Source organism: Humulus lupulus, chromosome 7 (genome assembly GCF_963169125.1).
Source record: "Humulus lupulus chromosome 7, drHumLupu1.1, whole genome shotgun sequence".
NCBI lineage: Eukaryota > Viridiplantae > Streptophyta > Magnoliopsida > Rosales > Cannabaceae > Humulus > Humulus lupulus.
Genome location: NC_084799.1, coordinates 201,081,793 through 201,101,896, shown reverse-complemented (window position 1 = coordinate 201,101,896; position 20,104 = coordinate 201,081,793). Strand labels below are relative to the sequence as shown.

Below are 20,104 nucleotides of genomic sequence, written 5' to 3'. Positions count from 1 at the left end.
CTTTGAATACGTTGAAGGCTTAGTCAAGGCTGTTTACTCCATTCAAACTTAGCTAAAAATGTGTAATTTCGTGTTTAAATATTCAGCGTGTGCCGATATATCGCAGCTATAGGGGGCGATATATCGCAGCATGTAGATACGGAAAACACGAGACGATGCACGGTCGCCTCGGGCATACTGGCCCAGGCGATATATCGCCTACAGGGGGCGATATATCGCCTCCTTCAGCATATGTTCAAACGTTTTTGAATTCTTTTCCTTTCAGCCATTCAAACTTCTTCATAAGTCCAGCATCTTTTGAACGAGTCTTCAGCCTCTGCTGAACGATTATTCAAATTATTTTCACCTAAAAAGCCATTATTTTTATTCAAGTAAAACCAAGATACTTTCATTCCCAAACTCTATAAATAGGACCTAGTACCCAGCCATTATTCACCTTTTACTCTAAGTTCAGAAGCTGCAAGTGCTAGGAGAGTGTGAGGGCTAAACACTTGGGTGAGAAAGTCATAAGCTTAATCATCTTTAGCTTATCAAACACTTTCGGAAGTAAGATTCTTTAGTATTTCGATTGTGGATAGATTGGTCTTGCAAGTCTTTGAGGTAAACCCGAAACTCTATTTCATTTGCTTCATGTTGTTTTCTTTCTCAAAGCCTTCTACTCAGTCCCCTAACCTCATTCTTATTTTGGTTAGGGAATCCAAGTTCTTAAGCACATAAGTTGAGGTAAGCATATTTCTCAATGGTTTAGTCTTCCTATTCATTTTCATTTCTTCTTCTTCATAAGACTCACTCTTTCTCATATGGTTTTAGGAGTGTTCCAAAAGTCCCAACCCAGTCCATCATATCCCGGTATCTTTGGTAAGGAAAATAGGATAGAATCTATATGTGTATTGCTTATGTGTTATGTTATGAAATATGATATGTTATGAATATGTTATGAATGTGTATGTTTGTAGGCTTGGGCTTATGCCCTATTTGACTAACAAGACCCCAAAAAGATTATGGGCATATGCCTACTTAGCTAGTAGGACCCCACTAATCTCATGGGCATAAGCTTGTTTAGTCTATGGGACCCCAAGTAATAATGGCCATTATAATAAGTGTATGTATTAAGTGTTATGATATATCTTTACGTTTATTATGAAATTTATGTGTATGACTATGTGTTAGATTTTCCTTGCTGGGCATTAGGCTCATTCCTTTTTGTTTTATGTGCAGGAAAATAGCTTTAGAGGCGGTAAGATTCGTGACGCTTAGAGGATGTGTATCGATGGTGAATGGAGTCAAGGATCCGAGCGTTATTCGATTCGAGGATGTAGTCTCATTTTACCTTTTTATTGTTTTATATGTATTTTCCGCATTTCTTATGTAATCCTTTTCATTTAAATCATGTTTTGTTTTTAAAGACAATGGGATCCCATATCCTTCTTAGTATTTATTTGTAAGTAATTCTTATTTTAACAAGTTACTCAGTAAAATTATGGTATTTCCGCAAAAATGTAAGTTTTATGTATAGTTTCGTTAATGATCCAAATAGTCTAGATTAGTGGGTCATTACATTCGTCCTCGAAATTTACTTACCAAATAATTTCGGATACCGGCCTGGCATGTCCTCCTCCAACTCCCACGTTGCCTCTCGTTCAGAACTATTACTCCATAGGACTTTTACTATAGGAAAGCTCTTGGACCGTAACTACTTCATCCCCCTATCTAGGATGCTAACCGGTCGTTCCTCGTAACTCAAGTCTTTCTGGAGCGCTATCGTATCGTACTTGAGGACGTGAGATGGGTCTGACACATACTTGCGTAGCATCGAGAAGAGGATCACGTTGTGACTATCGGCTAGTGCTGGCGGTAGGGCTAGTCTATACGCAACTGGTCCCACTTTGTCCAATATCTCAAAAGGACCGATGAATCGGGGACTAAGCTTGCATTTCTTCCCAAACTGCTTGACACCTTTCATAGGAAATATCTTCAGGAAGACTTGATCTCCAACTAGGAACTCCACATCGCATCGCTTGGCATCCGCATAGCTTTTCTGACGGCTTTGAGCAGCAAGCATACGCTGTCTAATAAGCGCTACTTCTTCTTGAGCTTGTCTAACAACTTCGGGGCCTAGAAGCTGCCTTTCTCCTACCTCGTCCCAGTGCAACGGTGATCGGCACCTTCTTCTATATAGCAACTCATAAGGTGCCATCCCGATCGTTGACTGGTAGCTGTTGTTGTACGAGAACTCGATCAGTGGCAAGTACTTGTTCCATGATCCTCCGAAATCAAGTACACATGCGCGTAGCATACCCTCTACAATCTTAATCGTATGCTCGGAATGCCCATCTGTCTGAGGATGAAAAGCTGTACTAAGACTTAAATTAGTACCCATAGCTTGCTGTAAACTTCCCCAAAATCTCGATGTAAACACCGATCCTCTATCTGACACTATTGTCTTGGGGATTCCATGCAATCGTACAATCTCTTGGATGTAGATGTCTGCATATTGGTCTGCTATGTATGAAGTCTTAACAGGTAGAAAATGAGCTGACTTGGTTAGTCTATCTATTACTATCCAAGCGGAATCATGCTGCTTATTCGTCTTTGGCAGACCTGTCACGAAGTCCATGGCTATGTCATCCCACTTCCATTCTGGTACGCTAAGCGGTTGTAATAAACCTGTAGGGTACTGATGCTCCGCTTTCACTTGCTGGCATACCAGACAATTAGATACATACTCCGCTATGTCTTTCTTCATCCCTGGCCACCAATAGATTGCCTTGATGTCATGAGTCATCTTGGTAGACCCTGGATGAACTGAGTACGGGGTGCTGTGCGCTTCTTCTAAAATCGTCTTATTAATACCTTGATCACTTGGCACGCATACCCGATCCTTATATCTCAATAAGCCTTGGCTAGATATTGAGAAATCGGTATTGTTGCCTTTTCTGACTGCTTCCATATGTGGTGCTAGCGATTCATCATGTCTCTGACCAATCCGTATGTCCTCTAACAAATTCGATTGGATAGACAAATTAGCCAGCTTGCCTACAACCACTTCTATTCCGGCACTCATAAGCTCCTGCTGTAGCGACTTTTCTATTGCGGATAAGGCTGCTAAATTTCCATAGCTTTTCCTACTAAGTGCATCGGCAACCACGTTCGCCTTTCCTGGGTGGTATAGGATTTCGCAGTCGTAATCCTTGACTAACTCCAACCACCTCCGCTGCCTCATGTTAAGCTCCTTCTGAGTAAAGAAGTACTTTAAACTTTTGTGGTCCGTATAAATCTCGCACCGTTCTCCGTAAAGATAGTGGCGCCAGGTTTTTTTTTTTAACGCAAAGACCACTGCTGCCAACTCCATATCGTGAGTTGGATAGCGTTTCTCATACTCCTTTAATTGACGTGAGGCATAGGCTATCACCTTGTCATTTTGCATCAGCACGCATCCCAATCCTTGCTTCGATGCATCGCAGTAGACTACGAATTTATCGTTGGGTGTCGGTACACTAAGTACTGGTGTTGAGCAAAGCTTATCCTTAAGCATTTGGAAGCTTTCCTCACACTTATCATTCCAGTTAAACTTTTGTTGCTTCCGGGTCAGGTTGGTGAGTGGAGTGACTATCTTAGAAAAGCCCTCTACAAACTTCCTATAATAACCTGCTAACCCTTAGGAAGCTTCTTACTTCAGATGCGTTCTTTGGTCTGGGCCAATCCTTCACGGCCTCTACCTTTGATGGGCCTACTGCAATTCCATCTTTTGATATAATGTGCCCAAGGAACGCTACTTGCAAAATCCAAAACTCGCATTTCTTGAACTTTGCGTAGAGTTGATGCTCCTTCAATTGCGTCAAAATCATCCTCAAATGTTCATCGTGCTCTACTTCATCCTTGGAGTATCCTAAGATATCGTCGATGAATACAACGATGAATACAACGATCAATTTATCTAAGTAATCCTTGACGACCCTATTCATTAAGTCCATAAACGCAGCTGATGCGTTAGGAAGACCAAAAGACATCACCAAGAACTCATAATGTCCATAACGAGTCCTAAAGGCTGTCTTAGGAATATCTTATCCCTTTAACTTGAGCTGATGATACCCTGACCGTAAATCGATCTTTGAAAATACAGTCGCGCCTCAGAGTTGATCAAACAAATCGTCGATCCGAGGTAGCGGGTACTTGTTCTTAATCGTTACTTTGTTCAGCTCACGATAGTCTATGCACATTCGCGTACTTCCGTCCTTCTTTTTCACGAATAGTATCGGAGCTCCCCATGGTGAATGGCTTGGCCTAATAAAACCCAAGTCTAGGAGTTCTTGTAGCTGTGTCTTTAACTCCTTGAGTTTTGTAGGTGCCATCCAGTATGGTGCCTTAGAGATAGGCTCGGTGCCCGATACTAATTCTATCGTGAAGTCTATTTCTTGAGTTGGCGGAAATCCTGGCAAGTCATCGGGAAATACCTCTGGAAATTCTTGTATAACTCGAAAATCTCCAACCTTAAATGGCGTCTCCCTTTCCACGTTCGTGATGCTGGCTAAGAACGCTTGACATCCTTTCTCTATCATTTGTTGAGCTTTGAGAGATGACACTAACGGGGTGCGTAGTCCTGAAGCTTGTCCCATGAAGCATCGTCTCTGGCCGTCAGGAGTCTCGAACATCACCTTCTTGCGTTTGCAGTCGATCGTTGCGCCATGTCGTGCTAGCCAATCCATGCCTAGTATTACGTCGAAGTCCTTGATCACTAGCTCTATCAAGTCTCCTTCTAGTTCTATGTCCTCAATCTTGAGCAGTACGCCTCGTACTATTCGTGATGATAGAACTACTTTGCCTGAAGGCAACTCGGTTACAAACCTAGTTCTAAATCTTTCACAAGGTTTGTCTAGTTTTTCTATCATTCCTAACGAGATATACGAGTATATTGCTCCAAATCAAGCGATACTAGAACATGCACTATCGAGGATAGGAATCTGACCTGTAACTGCTTGTTACTAGCATGGGTTCCTCCCTGGGTCAAGGCAAAGACTTTGGTCTGAAACAATCGTTTAATCCCTCTTCTCCTCGCTAACATTCATCTGAATCCTTTCTACCTCGGTTGCCGTCTAAAAAATGTTGGCATATGTAGTGTTTCCCGGGTTTGCTAACTCAACCCCTAATTCCATCTTTGGTCTAAGTCCTCTAACGAACTTGGTCAACCTCGTAAAGTCAGTTGGAACCAACTCTGGTGCAAACTTGGCTAATCTGTCGAACCGACGAGCATATTCTTCTACCATCAGCGATGACTGCCGAGGTGTAATACTTCTTGTGGAACAGCTCCACAAATCTTGTCCATATCATGGTGGTGACATCGTGAGTCTGCTAAACTAAGTCCCACCATATTCTGGCATCCTTCTTGAGTAATGACGAGACGCAGGATATGCGGTCCGCATTACTGAGATTCATGTGCGTAAGAATTGGCTCCACATTCCTTAGCCACTCTTCTGCCTCAAAGGGGTCTATAGTCCCTTCGAAGTTTGGAGCGTGCTGCTTGCGGAACCTTTCATACACTGGCTCCATGTGCTGTACTGGATATGGCGCGTAATTCGTTATTGGCCATCCCCCATTATGGACCAACTTGTTGGGGTGCTGGGGCCATTTGTTGTGGCTACGACTGCGGCGGAGGCTGAGGATGAGTTTGAGTCTGTTGGCGTTGTTGCTGCAGAAGTTTCTCGACTTGCTGTCGCAGTCTGGCGATCTCCGCAGTGTTGTCAGCTTGTGGTTCCGGCGCGTTGTGGCTAGTAGTAGCACGCACTCCTCTTCTGGAAGGGCTTCATTGGTTGCTGGGACGGCGTTGGAGGCGTTTCCATTGGTGTGTGCAGATCTTCAGAGTGACATCTTCACCAAAAGTTCTAACAGTCGAGAACATGTTAGAACTTACCCTAATAGGCTCTAAGGCAAAACTTATTCTAAAACAAACATATCTCGGACCTATTTATTATGACTTATTTAGAGTTGGTTTCTATACTTAGAAAAATAAATCATCTTTATTTTCTAAGTGTGTTTCTAATCATCCTATATGACTTAATCCTCAGGCTCGAAACTTATCTTTGTTCCAAAGTTAACCACATTGAGGGAGAGCTGGGATCAGTAAAATCGTTCCCACTACTATGGCCCCCCTAACTCTCAATAAGTAAACTTGGTTCAATGATTTGTATCCACCCTCACTGAACTTAGTCATTATTCATTTTATTTATTACTTATTATGATTGCGAAAATAAAATCAAACTCATACATGATAATAAAATAGCATGTTATTCCTTTGGAAAAACAGTTTTCACTTATTACAATCATAAAATAAAGAAAGAAATAAAACAAACAATGAAAACAACTATTCTAAAAATCGGGATCTTCTACATCCGATCCTTCATCTAGCATATCGTCATCTATCTCCTCATAATCATCGTTGTCTTGAGCCTCAAAATTTCCTCGGGGAAGATTCAAGAAGATCCTATGTTGTTGATCATTAGTGAATTGAAACTCTAAATCATAGGTGAACTTAAGTATGAGAGAATAATATCTTAGGGCTACTTGTAAGTCATCATCATTATTTATAGTCTCCCACATTTCTTCTAAAGTTAAAATTACTGAAGGAAAATCTTTTAAAAGCCTAATTACTAGGGCATATTGTTCTGCAGCTCTCATCATGATCTGCTTAGACTCTTGAAGGTGACCTATCTCTTTGTGGAACAAGATCAATCTCTGAGTGATTCTTTCTAGTGCTCCTACGGTGTTTCTTGGCTCCCTTATTCTTTTTAAAGCCTTAATGGCTCGGATATCCTCATTGCTTAATGCTTCGTTCATACTTAACTGAAAACATAAATACTAAAAATCGTTAGCTATACACATAAGCAAAATAACTATAACTTAAATACTTACTTGGCGGTCAGATTCAGAGTTTTTGAGTATGTGTATCGAGGAGAACTTCATGCGAAAGAACCGTTTTCTCTGATAGCAACTGTAATGACCCACTACTCTAGACTTTTGGACCATTAATGAAACTATACATACAAACCTTAATAAGACTTTCATTTGCGAAAATACCATAAACTTATTAGAAACTTGTAGAAACAAAAGTTACTTTCATAAAATAAGTAGGATATGGGTACCCATTTTCTTTAAAACAAAACATAACTTAAAGTGAAAAGGAGTTACATAGAAAGTGCAGAAAAATACATGTAAAAACCATAAAAAAGGTAAAACAAGACTACATCCTCGAAAGATCGAACTCTCGACTCCTTGAATCCATTCACCATCGATACACAATCTCCAAGCATCCACGAACCTTACCGCCACTAATAGCTATTTTCCTGCACATAAAACAAGAAGGAATGAGCCTAATGCACAGCAAGGAAAATCTAGCACATACATCATGTACATAAATTTCATAATAATCATAAAGACATAACATAACACTTAATACATACACATACTATAATGGCCATTATTACTTGGGGTCCCATAGACTAAACAAGTCATATGCCCATGAGATTAGTGGGGTCCTACTAGCTAAGTAGGTCATATGCCCATAATCTATTTGGGGTCTTGTTATTCAAATGGGTCATATGCCCAAGCCTACAAACATACATATCATAACACTTATCATAACACTTATCATAACATATTTCATAACATAAAACATAAGATAACATAAGCATAAAACATATAGATTCTATCCTATTTTCCTTACCAAAGTTACCGGGATATGTGGACAGCGTTGGGACTTTGGAACACTCCTAATAACCATTATGAAAAAGAGTGAGTCTAATGAAGAAAAAGAGATGAAAAGGAATGGGAAGACTAAACCATTGAAAAACATACTTACCAAAACTTATGTGCTCAAGAACTTAGATTTCCTAACCAAAATAAAGATTAAGGTTAGAGGCTGAGTAGAAGACTATGAGAACTTAAAAGAACAAATACAGAATTGAACTAGAGTTTTTGGGTTACCTTGAAGACTTGTAAGACCAATCTATACTTCAAATCGAAATACTATCAAAACCTTACTTCCCAAAGTGTTTGATAAGCTTATAATGATCAAGCTTATGATTTCCCCAACCCAGGTGTTTACACTCTCACACTCACTTAGCACTTGCAGCCTCTGAACTTAGAGCAAAAGATGAATAATGGCTGGGTACTAGGTCCTACTTATAGAGTTTAGGAATGAAAGGATCTTGATTTTACTTGAATAAAAATAATAGCTTTTTAGGTGAAAATAATTTGAATAATCGTTCAGCAGAGGCTGAAGACTCGTTCAGCAGAGGCTGAAGACTCGTTCAAAAAGATGTTGGACTTATCAAGAGGTTGAATGGCTGAATGGAAAATGAATTCAAAACATTTCAAAATACACTGAAGGAGGTGATATATCACCCCCTGTAGGCGATATATTGCCTGGGCCAGTATGCCTGAGGCAGTCGTGCATCGTCTCGTGTTTTCCGTATCTACGTGCTGCGATATATCGCCCCCTGTAGCTGCGATATATCGGCACACGCTGATTAATTAAACATGAAATTACACATTTTTAGCTAAGTTTGAATGGAGTAAACAGCCTTGACTAAGCCCTCAACGTATTCAAAGCTGCTGACTGACCCTATAGCATTCAAACTTTACTCCTTATTAAATTTAATCCTCAAAATACTTAATCCTTAATCACCCATTCATAACATGTGCTTAAAATCCTATTGGTCCTTATCTAAACCTTATAGTATAATAAATATTATCCTAAATATCAGTCATATAATCAAACCTTAGGTTAAAATTAATATTCTTAAACTATAGATTAAACTTATAAAATCTATAAGTACTACTATGAGTGTCCAAATAATTCCTGGTATGAACCAAAAATCCACAGTCATAAAGATAATACTATAAATACTATAATACTACTATCTAACTATCTAAGTAAAGTTCTTGGACTCTACAGGTTCTAAGGATACATTGGAAGATTGTGAAGAATAAAGAAGATCGTCTCAGTTTCTTGATAATACTCTGCGACAGAAAGGATACAAGAGTTAGAGAAACTGAAGGAAGGACTCTTTAATTCTGCTGCATATACTGTAAGTATTCTATTCTTTGTTTCTCTTTGAATTCAGTATTAGAAACATGTTTTAGGCTATCTCGTATTAATTTGTTTAATATTAGATATACATGAAAATAAATAAAGATCTTGTATAAGCTAATCCAACAACTTCATCCTCGAATCGTACGTGCAATCCACCGATTCCATTCTCCCTCAATATACATCCCCAAGCAGCCAAGAACCTTCCCGCCGCCATAACTATTTTCCTGCACATATAAAACATAAAGGAATGAGCCTAATGCCCAGCAAGGAAAATCTACTACAAGCATGAAACATATACATAAACATAAACTATAAACTACAATCATATGACTTTATAAATACAACATCTATTACAATGGCCATCATACTTCTTGTGACTTTCTAGCTAAGCAATCATATGCCCATAAATTTACGGGACTAGTTATCTAAGCAACTCGTATAAATTTATGGGGCACGTTATCTAAACAATCATATGCCCAAGGAATCTACTATTGGGACTTGTTATCTAAACAAGTTATATATTTGTTATCTAAACAAATTATGTGATTGTTATCTAAACTATTCATCTACTAAAACAACTCAAAACATATCATACTCATAACATAAACATATATCAACAACATAAAAGCATACAAATCTACCCTATTTTCCTTCTCAAAAACCGGAATGTGAGAACAAGATCGGGACTTTGGTACACTCCTAAAATCATAATAGAGAGGTGAGTATACTAAAGAAAAGAGATGAAAAGAATGAACTACACCATTGAAAAGATACTTACCAACAAGAACCTCAAGTTCAAGAACTTAGATGCCTAACCAAGAATAAAGAATATTGAGCTAGGATTTGAGTAGAGAAAAACTATAAGAACAATACAGAAATGAACTAGAATTAGGAATACCTTGAATGTTTCTATGACCGAACTACACCTTGAAACCGAAATACACTATAAACCTTTCTTCCCAAGTGTTTATTAAGCTTATAATGATAAAGCTTATAACCGCAACCCAAGTGTTTAACACTATAAAGTAAACCTAGCAGCTTGTAGGCTCTGAACTCAGCTTGATGAATAAATAAATGGCTGGGTACTAGGTCCTATTTATAGAGTTCAAGATTGAAAAGATCTTCATTTAGCTTGAATAAAATAATGGCTTTTTTAATTGAAAAACATTTTAATAAAAAAATTATAGATGTATAGGAAATAAAAAATGGACGCACTAGTGCAACCAAAAATGTTGCTCTAAGGAAGTCTCACCCTATATATATATATATATAATACCATTTTGTCACATTGAGACAAAACAAGTACCTACAATACTTATTGTGGTCAATGACTTCGACTGTTACAACAATCAATGCTAATGAATGCACATTTGAGTCTTCAGATATATGCTGCATAAACACCTAAGTTAATAATTCAGGCATTTTCACATGTTAGCCTCGACTGTAGAGTCGTTTAGATGACTTATAAATACAAGATTTCTACTCACTATGGTGGGTGTGGACACAGTGAGTGGGTAGGTCATGCCTCTGTCATTAGGTGCTGTGTCATGGCTGCATTCGTGAACTATTGGGACAAGCAAAGTCTTTCTCACACTAAATATACTGCGGTTCATCAATGTGTTCCCTACACTAACACATTGCGACCTGTAATCTTTAGACTGTCTTTCAAGACTTTGACTTGCTCTGTTGCTCCATTCTTTCAAGATGTGGCTCGCAGAGTTCGTACGCTATGTAGATGGTCACGTCTATCTAACTGTTGCGTAACGAAATCCATTGTCATTCACACTGTATAAACACTTGTAAGGAAACCATATTCACTAGCTGGTAAAATTTAACTATAATATATTCCTGTGATTATTCTAGTTGGATGGGGCTGCCGAGGGAAACATGGACTTTTAGTACTTATTATATTTGTTATTTAATATTTCGAATTAAACATGTTATATTTGTTTTTTAAAAAACAACATATTAAACATTTTAGATCTAAAAGGAAATGACGAACATAGACAGTTGGCGTATGAGGTCATTTAAAATAAATATACATAGTAAACGTACCATGTTCGAATTATGAAAAAAAAAAAAATATCATGCTTTCAACTGAATGTATGTTTAGATAAATTATATGTATTCTGTATTTAATTGCTATTTAGTCTTATTTAATTACGTAATTGATCCAAATTTAATTAGTCTTCTTATATATATATATAATAAAATATGTATATGTATATGCGTATTACCACATTATATTAATGTGACATTGATACAAAATACTTACACTACAAATAAAGGTAACCTTTAGTGACAACTTTTTAGTCACAACATATATTTTGTGTGACTAAATGCCACTTTTAGTAACAACAAAAAATTACTTGTGACTAAAAAGTCATACTTAATCACAAGTTGTCACTAATAGTTTTAGTCACGACCTATTATTTTTAGTGATAAAGTTTGTTGTGACTAAAAATACATTTAGTGACAACAAATTGTGATCTTTGTGACTAATACTTTTAGCCACGGACTTTCTAATAATGACATAGGTATAATGATTTTTCCTTAGTCACAAATTTTTTATTTAGTCACAAAATTTGTTGTGACTAAAACTAAGATTTTTCGTAGTGTTAGGTACCATTATAAGATAAGAAATGATAATTTTAAATACAATAGAATAAATACTATATTATTAATGAAGTTGTACTATAGATTAATTAGGCTCCAAAATTATTTTGGTTATAAATACGTAAGAAACTAAACAGAGATAATATAAAAATAAACCATTGATAACAATTTCATATATAAATATTAAAATAAAATAAAAATTAATAAACAAAATAAATAATAATTACTTAGTTGGTTGTTAAATTAACAAATCAAATAAGTAACAATATTAAATTAGTTAAATAATTAGCCTTTTTCACAAATTTGGGTTACCCTTTTTATACATATACAAGTGACCGTTACTGTACTTGTTTGTAATATTGTAATATGTTATTGAAGGAATATAGTGTAAACATAGAACAATTATTTACATAGAAAAGTGAGTACTCTAACGAAATTGTAAATAGAAGTGATTGTTAGAATACTTGTTATGGTCGATGTTCGATCGTTACAACAATTTTCACTAATATGCTTAGTACCTAAAGTTTTGGATTTGTACGAGGTATACTCCGAATTTTGTTTAATGCCAAAAGTAATCAAACATAGTAAACCCTAATTCAGTTAGGACTCCCCTGTTAGGTCTATTAATGAGATAATTGGGTACATTCGTGTCAAGTTTTTATTGGTCCAAATCATACTAATTTTTTTTAAATTAATTTTAATTGATTTTAAAATAAAAATTAATGAAAAGAACATTTAAATTCATAAAAATATATTTTTAAAGAAAAAAAATGAAATCTCAAGAACACCAACAAATTTTATTCACATTACTTATAGCTTAAAAAGAAACTATACGAATGAGTTAAACAATTTTTTATCAACAGTTTTGATTGAATGTCAATAACATCATACTTAACATAAGAGAACAAGCTCCATTTGCAAACTAGAGATGAAGAGATTGTTGAGATGAGAAAGCGTCTCTGACAATTACAGGACCACATCTGGACTCATTCTATCACCACGAGATCTCAAGGTGTATCCCACCACTACCTAATAATCCTGATGTTGGAGGGCCGAGCTAGTAGGAGGTCTTATGTATGAGTTTTGTTTTTATAGACTATTATATTTTCATATTTAGTACAACTCTTTATTTGGATTAAGCAATCGTACTCTTATGCTGTTATTTAAATCATAAGAGCTTTTGCATATCTCTCAGTCCTCGAACCCCTAAACCCCATGTCCGGCGTCGAAATCTTTCCCTTGCCCAAAACCCCATGCCGGCGTTGAGTTCTCGCTGTCCCTAAAGCCGATACTCCATTACTCAATCTCTCTCTCCTCTATTACCTGAATTCTCTAACCATCACTTTAATTTATTTTTATATTAGCTTTGTAAAAGAAAAACCTTTAATTTGTTTTCATTTGTAAAAAATCTGATCTTCTATTTTTAAGTTAATATTTAAAAAATTATGAATTAAAATGTATTTTTAATAAATTTTAAAAAATAATTATGATTTTGACCAATAAAAACGGGGCACATGTCTGCCGCTATAAAAATTATAGTTTTACAATGTTTGGGTACTTTCCCCGCTAAAAATAAAAAATTGGGAGTATTCCACATATAAATAAAAAACTTTAGGTAATTTTGTCCACAAATATTCCTTTAAGTGTCTGGTTATATACTGAAAAAACATCTGTATTAATAGTTCAGGCATTTCAATATGTACACCTAGACTGAAAATTCATTTAGATTTCATTATAAATTCACGATTTCAAATCACTATGACAAACAGAGTGAGCCAATAGTCATGCCTTTCTCATAAGGCCACATGTCATGGTGGTTCTCACACTAAATATATTGAGTCATCAATATGTTCTCCACCCTTAGAGATCTTGACCTGAAATGTTTAGACTATTACGTATTTAATTTTTATAGAGTCTTATTTAAGTAATTTATTAGTCTTTTTTAATTGTTATTTTATAAAATTATATATATATATTACATATTCGATATAAGGTAGGGAGGGACGACTAAATTTAGTTTTTATTTACACATATTATTGATATAATAAATAACTTGCATGTGTATGTGTTCATATATAGTTGCTATGATAAATTTGGAATTAATTAAAGAAGGGGCGGGAAGGGTCATTTTTTAATTGGGCACAATATGTATATGTGTATTACCACATTATATTAATGTGACATTAATGAGACAAAAATTAAAATATTATATTATGAATGAAGTTGTAGTAGCTGGTTTAGTTAATTTGATGGCACTACAACAAATTCTATTATTAGCGGCGGGGGACTCCGTCGCTAATAAATGCCACATCCGCCGCTAATATACTGTAGCGGCGGGCCTCCGCCGCTAATACCCCGCGCCTAAAATGGTGTCGCTAATAATGATTATTAGCGGCGGACTGACGCACCCGCCGCTAATAATCAATTATTAGCGGCGGACATTAGCGGCGGATCCCGCCGCTAATAACTATGTCCGATGCATTAGTATTAGCCGCGGGGTCCGCCGCTATTATTGTATTTATAATTTTTTTAAAATTAAATTTTAAATAAATTAATATTTATTAAATTTAATTATTTTTAAAAATAATTTATAATATAATTTAATAAAAATAAACATTTAATTAATTTAAACATAACTAACATTAAAATTAATATAAATAGTTTTAATATTTATCAACCTATTAAATATCACTATAGTCATTAAAAATAAATAAAGTATTAATTCAGTCCAAATATATAAACTAGTAACTAAAGAAAATCATTAAGATTAATATTAAAATTGTCCTCATCTTCAACATTTTGGTCTGGCTGTGAGGACGATGGCTGTGACGATGGCGGTGGCTGTGGCGGCCGTGGCGGTGGCTGTGGCGGCCGTGGCGGTGGCGGTGAAGGAATATATGGTGGTTGTGATGATCGTCCGAGCGTGAGGTCCCCAAACAGATCTCGAGGCTGTGGCTGTGGCGGAGGCTGCATCGATCCTCCTGGAAAATCGGTAAAACTAAAATATTGTGGAGGAGATTGAGAATGGGGTCCAAATATGTATTGGTTTTGATACTGAGGAGGTTGTTGCGACGACATATGTGGCGGATACATTGGATGAGGCTGGTACAGCTGCTGCGGCGGATACTGTGAAGGAGGCTGGAACTGCTGCTGTGAAGGAGTCTGATACTGCTGATGTGAAGGAGGCTGATACTGCTGTGAAGGAGGCTGATACTGCTGTGATGGAGACTGAGAAGACGAAGCACCTTCGGATTGTGGTGGCAAATGCCTCTGCAGAAAACTGTCAAACATTGGGTTATACAGTTTACTGGGATGCACAGTTGTCGAAGTCTCAAACGTCTCACGAATTGCCTTCACCAGCAAAGCCATAACTCTCATATCTTCATTAGGCGAAGCAGCAGTATTTGCTTGGGACTGACTTTGATCTGTAGAGCTAGAGGATGTCTTTTTTGCCTTCCCTTTCGCCCTATAACCCACTCCTCTTTGGTAGTCAGATCTCTCCTCGAGTACTTTACTTAGTATCTCGTATTGATCGACCGGGGACGAATCAACACCAGATACATTTAGAGATGCCTCACTCTGCTGTTGACTTTGCCTCTCATTCTGTGACCTCTCAACCTCAGCCGCCATTTTTTCCTGTATAAAGATAACATTATAAACAAAAATTAGAAACATTATAAACATTAGAAACAAGAAAACAATAATATACACTTACATAATCTTGTTGAGCTGCCTCAGGGACAAAAGATTTTGTCGATTTTCTCATATGAGCATCCCTCCAGGTATCAACAACATGCGCATTCGGGTTCTCCTATACAAATGTAAACAAAATGTTTCAGAATGTGTTATTTTATAAAATTAAATTAACATATTCACTTACATATTCGTGACGCTTAGCTGCCAACGACTTTGTGCCTTGTGTTGTTACATACTTCATTTGTCTTCTGTTTACTTGATTTTTAGCGGAACGAGCCAAAAATCTTTCGCTCAAAAACATTTCACAAATAAGCTTCCAAGCCTCCTTAGTGCAATGGTTAGGTGGCTTAGAGAGGACATTCTCCAAATCTTCTGGTCCAGCATAATGATTTTTGAAGTGTCTATGTCTATAGTTCTTTCTCTCGCGATATCTTTCCCCCATCTCCTTGTTGAGAGTTGCCAGAACTGACTCACGTTGTGGATGACCGTCTATATTATAGTAATACTGCATTAGGAAAAAAAATATTAGATAACTTGTAAATAATGGAATTAAATAATGAAAAGTACAAGATTTGTAATTTTTTTACCCTCATACGATCAAGCACTTGATCCTTAAACTGTTGAGGTACATCAGCAAAATCCAAATAATGCCCCGGACACAACATGGAAACTAGAGTTCCCAACATGCGAATAAAAGCTTGATCCTCCTGCCCAACCACTTTGTTGGTCACAGGATCAAGCTCTAGATCCAATGGTTTCCCAGCTTTTTTCCTTCGTTCTTCAAGAACATTATTACTAGCAGGGCCACGACCTTTTCTTCTCGTCGACGGGGCTTTAAAATTTATTAACAATAATCAGTATTAGTATTGATGTTATATTTATCTAACAATATAATTTCTAAAAATAATTTTGATATGCAATATTTAACCTGACTCGCAAGATGTTGGTACCCTAGAAGGATCTGGCGGGTCTTGACCCCCACCATCTCCGCCATGATAAGTAGCTATATCAGCTGACATTATACTTCAATTTAAAATTTATTAGTTAGTAATTAGCATTAAAGAGAAGTATATCACATTGAATTCATAATAATAATAATTACAAAAAAAACTTCATTATATTTAAATACATAGTTCTGTTACACAAATAGAAAAAAACTAAACAGAGTAATCACTATCATTTCCATCAGTAATCGGAGATACATTTTCATCTTCACAAAGCTCAAATATCTTATATTATAATTACAAAAAAACACTTCATTATATTTAAATACATAGTTCTGTTACACAAATAGAAAAAAACTAAACAGAGTAATCACTATCATTTCCATCAGTAATCGGAGATACATTTTCATCTTCACAAAGCTCAACAACCAATTCATCTTCTGCATCTGCAACGTCCTCATGTTCTGACATATCAACTTCGTCGTCACCATCTTCATCAGCTCCAACATATGCAGCAGGTTGATCAGATTGCATAATCAACTCTCCGAGGTCCACAGTCAACAAAAAATTTGATGAACTTGTTTCATGTACAACATCAATAACATCATTAACCTCATCAGAATTGTCCTTAATGTCCCAAATCTGTCGATGATTCACATCTTCTACAACTTTCCAATCAAGACCTCTAAGTAAATCATCGAGATAGAAAACTTGCTTAGCTTGAGTAGCAAGTATGTACGGCTCATCTTTGTACCATTCGCCATTGACGTTTATACTAGTGACATTATTTTCAATGACTGTTTTCTTCATTCTTGGATTTGTATTAAACCATTTGCACCGAAATAATGCCACTGAATATGCACCAGTGAAAGAAAGTATCACCACTTCTTCAAGCGTGCCGTAAAAATTAAAACCTTCGGTTCCGGCAGCCGACACTCCACTATTCTGTGTGGTGCGCTTTTTGTCTCGATCGTGTGCAATAAATCGAACACCATTGACTATACAACCTTGGTAAAATGTTGACAAATGATCTGACCCAGATGCTAAAGCTAACAGTTCATCACCGTTATCCAAAGACCCAAGCTTGTGCAGGTCATATATCTAAATACATAGAATGATATTAGATTCACAAAATATATCATTAATAAAATCACTGTTCAAAGTTCAAAGTTCAAAGCTACCTTTTTATGAAACCACGAACGAAAATTTTTCCTATGCAAACGATCATGATCACCATCTGGGTATTTTTGTTTAATCTCTTGTAGGTGTTCACTGTTAATTAGAATAGTGTTACAATTCTTGATAACAAAAAAATGATAATAACCACACATGTTCTAATTTATATGAGAATAAACTTACTCTAAATAAGGCTCAATTTCAGGAGAATTCTCAAGTATGAACCACTCAGCTATTTCACGAGTCTTATGATCGAGAGTCTTCAAAGTTCCCTTTGTGAGTGGACGACATTGAGATTGGAAAACTGAAAGATTTCGTGGGATATAAGTTGCATCTTCATTTCGATCAAGACGGTTAAATCTTGTTTCAATGCCTTTGAAATACATTGAACAAAAGGTCAAAGCCTCGTCTGCAACATAGCCTTCGGCGATCGACCCTTCAGGGCGAGCTTTATTTCCCACATAATTCTTTAATTTTTTCATGTATCTTTCAAAAGGATACATCCACCTCATAAATACCGGACCACCCAATATTGCTTCTTCTGGCAAATGCAATACCAAATGAATCATTATGTCAAAAAAAGCTGGAGGAAAAATCAACTCCATCCTGCACAATATCTGAATAAGATCATTTTGTGCTTCCTCCATATCTTTAACATTTAAAGTCCTCGAACATATTTGCCTGAAGAAATTGCACAATTCTGCAATAGTGGTCGATATATATTTTGGAAGAAACTTACGAACACCGAGCGAAAGTAATCGTTGCATTATCACATGACAATCGTGTGACTTCAACCCAAGAATATTTGTATCATTCTCAGACACTTTCTTCTTCAAATTTGAACAAAAACCATCTGGAAATCTAACTCCTTTTATAAACTGACAAAACGGTTGCCTCTGCGCCGGAGTTAATACATAAGGAGCGTGCGGCTTCATCAGCTTCCCATTCTCATCTTCATAAATCCACAATGATTCTCTCACACCCATCTTTTTCAAATCATGTCTGGCATTAGTGGTGTCCTTAGATTTATCACTGTCTAAGATGGTGCCAAGGAGACTATCACACACATTCTTCTCAACATGCATGACATCTATATTGTGTTTTAATTTGTTTGTACACCAATACTCAAGCTCATAAAAAATACTTTTTTTCCTCCAATTACCTTCATCTACTCCTCTTTTACGTTTCACACCCCCAAACTGGACATGTTTTCCTGGAACTTGTGCTGCAAGAGCATTAACTTGTTCTAGTATATCCTCACAAGTAAACCGTCTCGGAGGACGTCTTCTCTCAACTTCTCCATCGAACTCTTTGTCTCTTCTCATTCGATGAGTACTTGGCAAGAATCTTCTGTGACCAACGTAAGAAGTTTTACCGATCACTCGGATGGAAGTTGTGTCCTCATTACACGTAGGACAAGCTTTGTATCCCTGACCACTCCATCCAGACAAACTACTGCGAGCTGGAAAATCGTTCACTGTCCACAAAAGGGCTGCCCGCATCTTGAACATCCTGTTGGTCATACTATCTCTTGTATCAACTCCGTTAACCCACAGATCCTTCAACTCATCCACCAATGGTCTCAGAAATACATCCATGTCCTTACCGGGTGATTTTGGCCCAGGAATAAGGAGGGTCAACATGAAATAATTGTCTTTCATGCACAACCAAGGTGGCAGATTATAGTTTGCCAACACCACAGGCCACATGCTGTATGCAAGATTCATGTTGCCAAATGGATTAAATCCATCAGCAGCTAAGCCCAGACGAACATTTTTGGGATCCCTTGAAAAATCAGGATGCTTGGCATCAAAGTCCTTCCACGCAGAGCCGTCTACCGGGTGTCGCATCACCCCTTCATCTTTTGATTTCCCGGCGTGATGCCATATCATGTGTTTTGCTGTAATCCTTGAACTGTATAATCTTTTCAACCGAGGGGTCAACGGAAAGTAACGCATCACCTTGTGTGGCACTTTTTTTCCTTTCGTCATTTCGGAAGTAATCCATCTACTACTTCCGCATACTGGACATGTCTCTTTAGATGCATGCTCATTGTAAAATAAGCAGCAATCATACTGACACACATGAATGGACTCGTATCCCAACCCTAATTTTTTCAATCTCTTTTTCGCCTCGTAGTACGATCCGGGGATTTTGTTCTCCTTAGGAAATGCAAGCTTTAACAACTTTAGCAATTCATCAAATATGTTGTTAGGCATCTTCCCTCTAACTTTTAGATGCAATAACTTTGCTAAAAAGTTCAGGGATGAAATCCAATCACAGCCAGGATACAACTCCGCTTCAATCTCCTCAAATAACTCGTCATAATACTGACTCCCACCGGGATCCCTTTCTACTTCCTCAGTTGTCGGTAAAAGGAAGTCTTCCACAACTTGAATCATCTCATCGTCTTCATTCTCATCAACCATCTCATCAGCAACAATTTCTTCCACCTCACCATGAAAAATCCACTTATCATAAGCTTGATGAAAACCCCTATCGAATACGTGTGCCCGAACTACATCCAAAGATTCAAATCTATTATTATTGTATCTCACACACGGGCACCTAATTCTTCCATCAG

The 20,104-nt window shown here is 36.9% G+C and overlaps 1 protein-coding gene and 1 long non-coding RNA gene across 2 annotated transcripts; both read right to left on the bottom strand.

The window, feature by feature from the left end:
- Positions 1-14,191: 14,191 nt before the first annotated feature.
- On the bottom strand, positions 14,192-15,435 carry LOC133792588 (uncharacterized). Its single transcript, XM_062230497.1, has 3 exons — positions 15,420-15,435; positions 14,832-15,340; positions 14,192-14,210 (listed from the first exon to the last, which is right to left on the bottom strand). The coding sequence occupies exons 2-3, from the start codon at positions 15,332-15,334 to the stop codon at positions 14,192-14,194; spliced, it is 522 nt and encodes a 173-aa protein (XP_062086481.1). The 5' UTR covers positions 15,335-15,340; positions 15,420-15,435.
- A 1,837-nt stretch (positions 15,436-17,272) lies between these two features.
- Positions 17,273-17,821, bottom strand: LOC133790129 (uncharacterized). The gene is made up of 3 exons (XR_009873921.1): positions 17,704-17,821; positions 17,526-17,616; positions 17,273-17,445 (listed from the first exon to the last, which is right to left on the bottom strand). It is a non-coding gene; the product is annotated as an uncharacterized LOC133790129 (long non-coding RNA).
- Between the last annotated feature and the right edge of the window lie 2,283 nt (positions 17,822-20,104).

What these genes read in the sequence shown, in the direction of transcription:
- LOC133792588 (XM_062230497.1), bottom strand. Translation starts at nt 15,334, where the DNA reads ATGGCGGCTGAGGTTGAGAGGTCACAGAATGAGAGGCAAAGTCAACAG.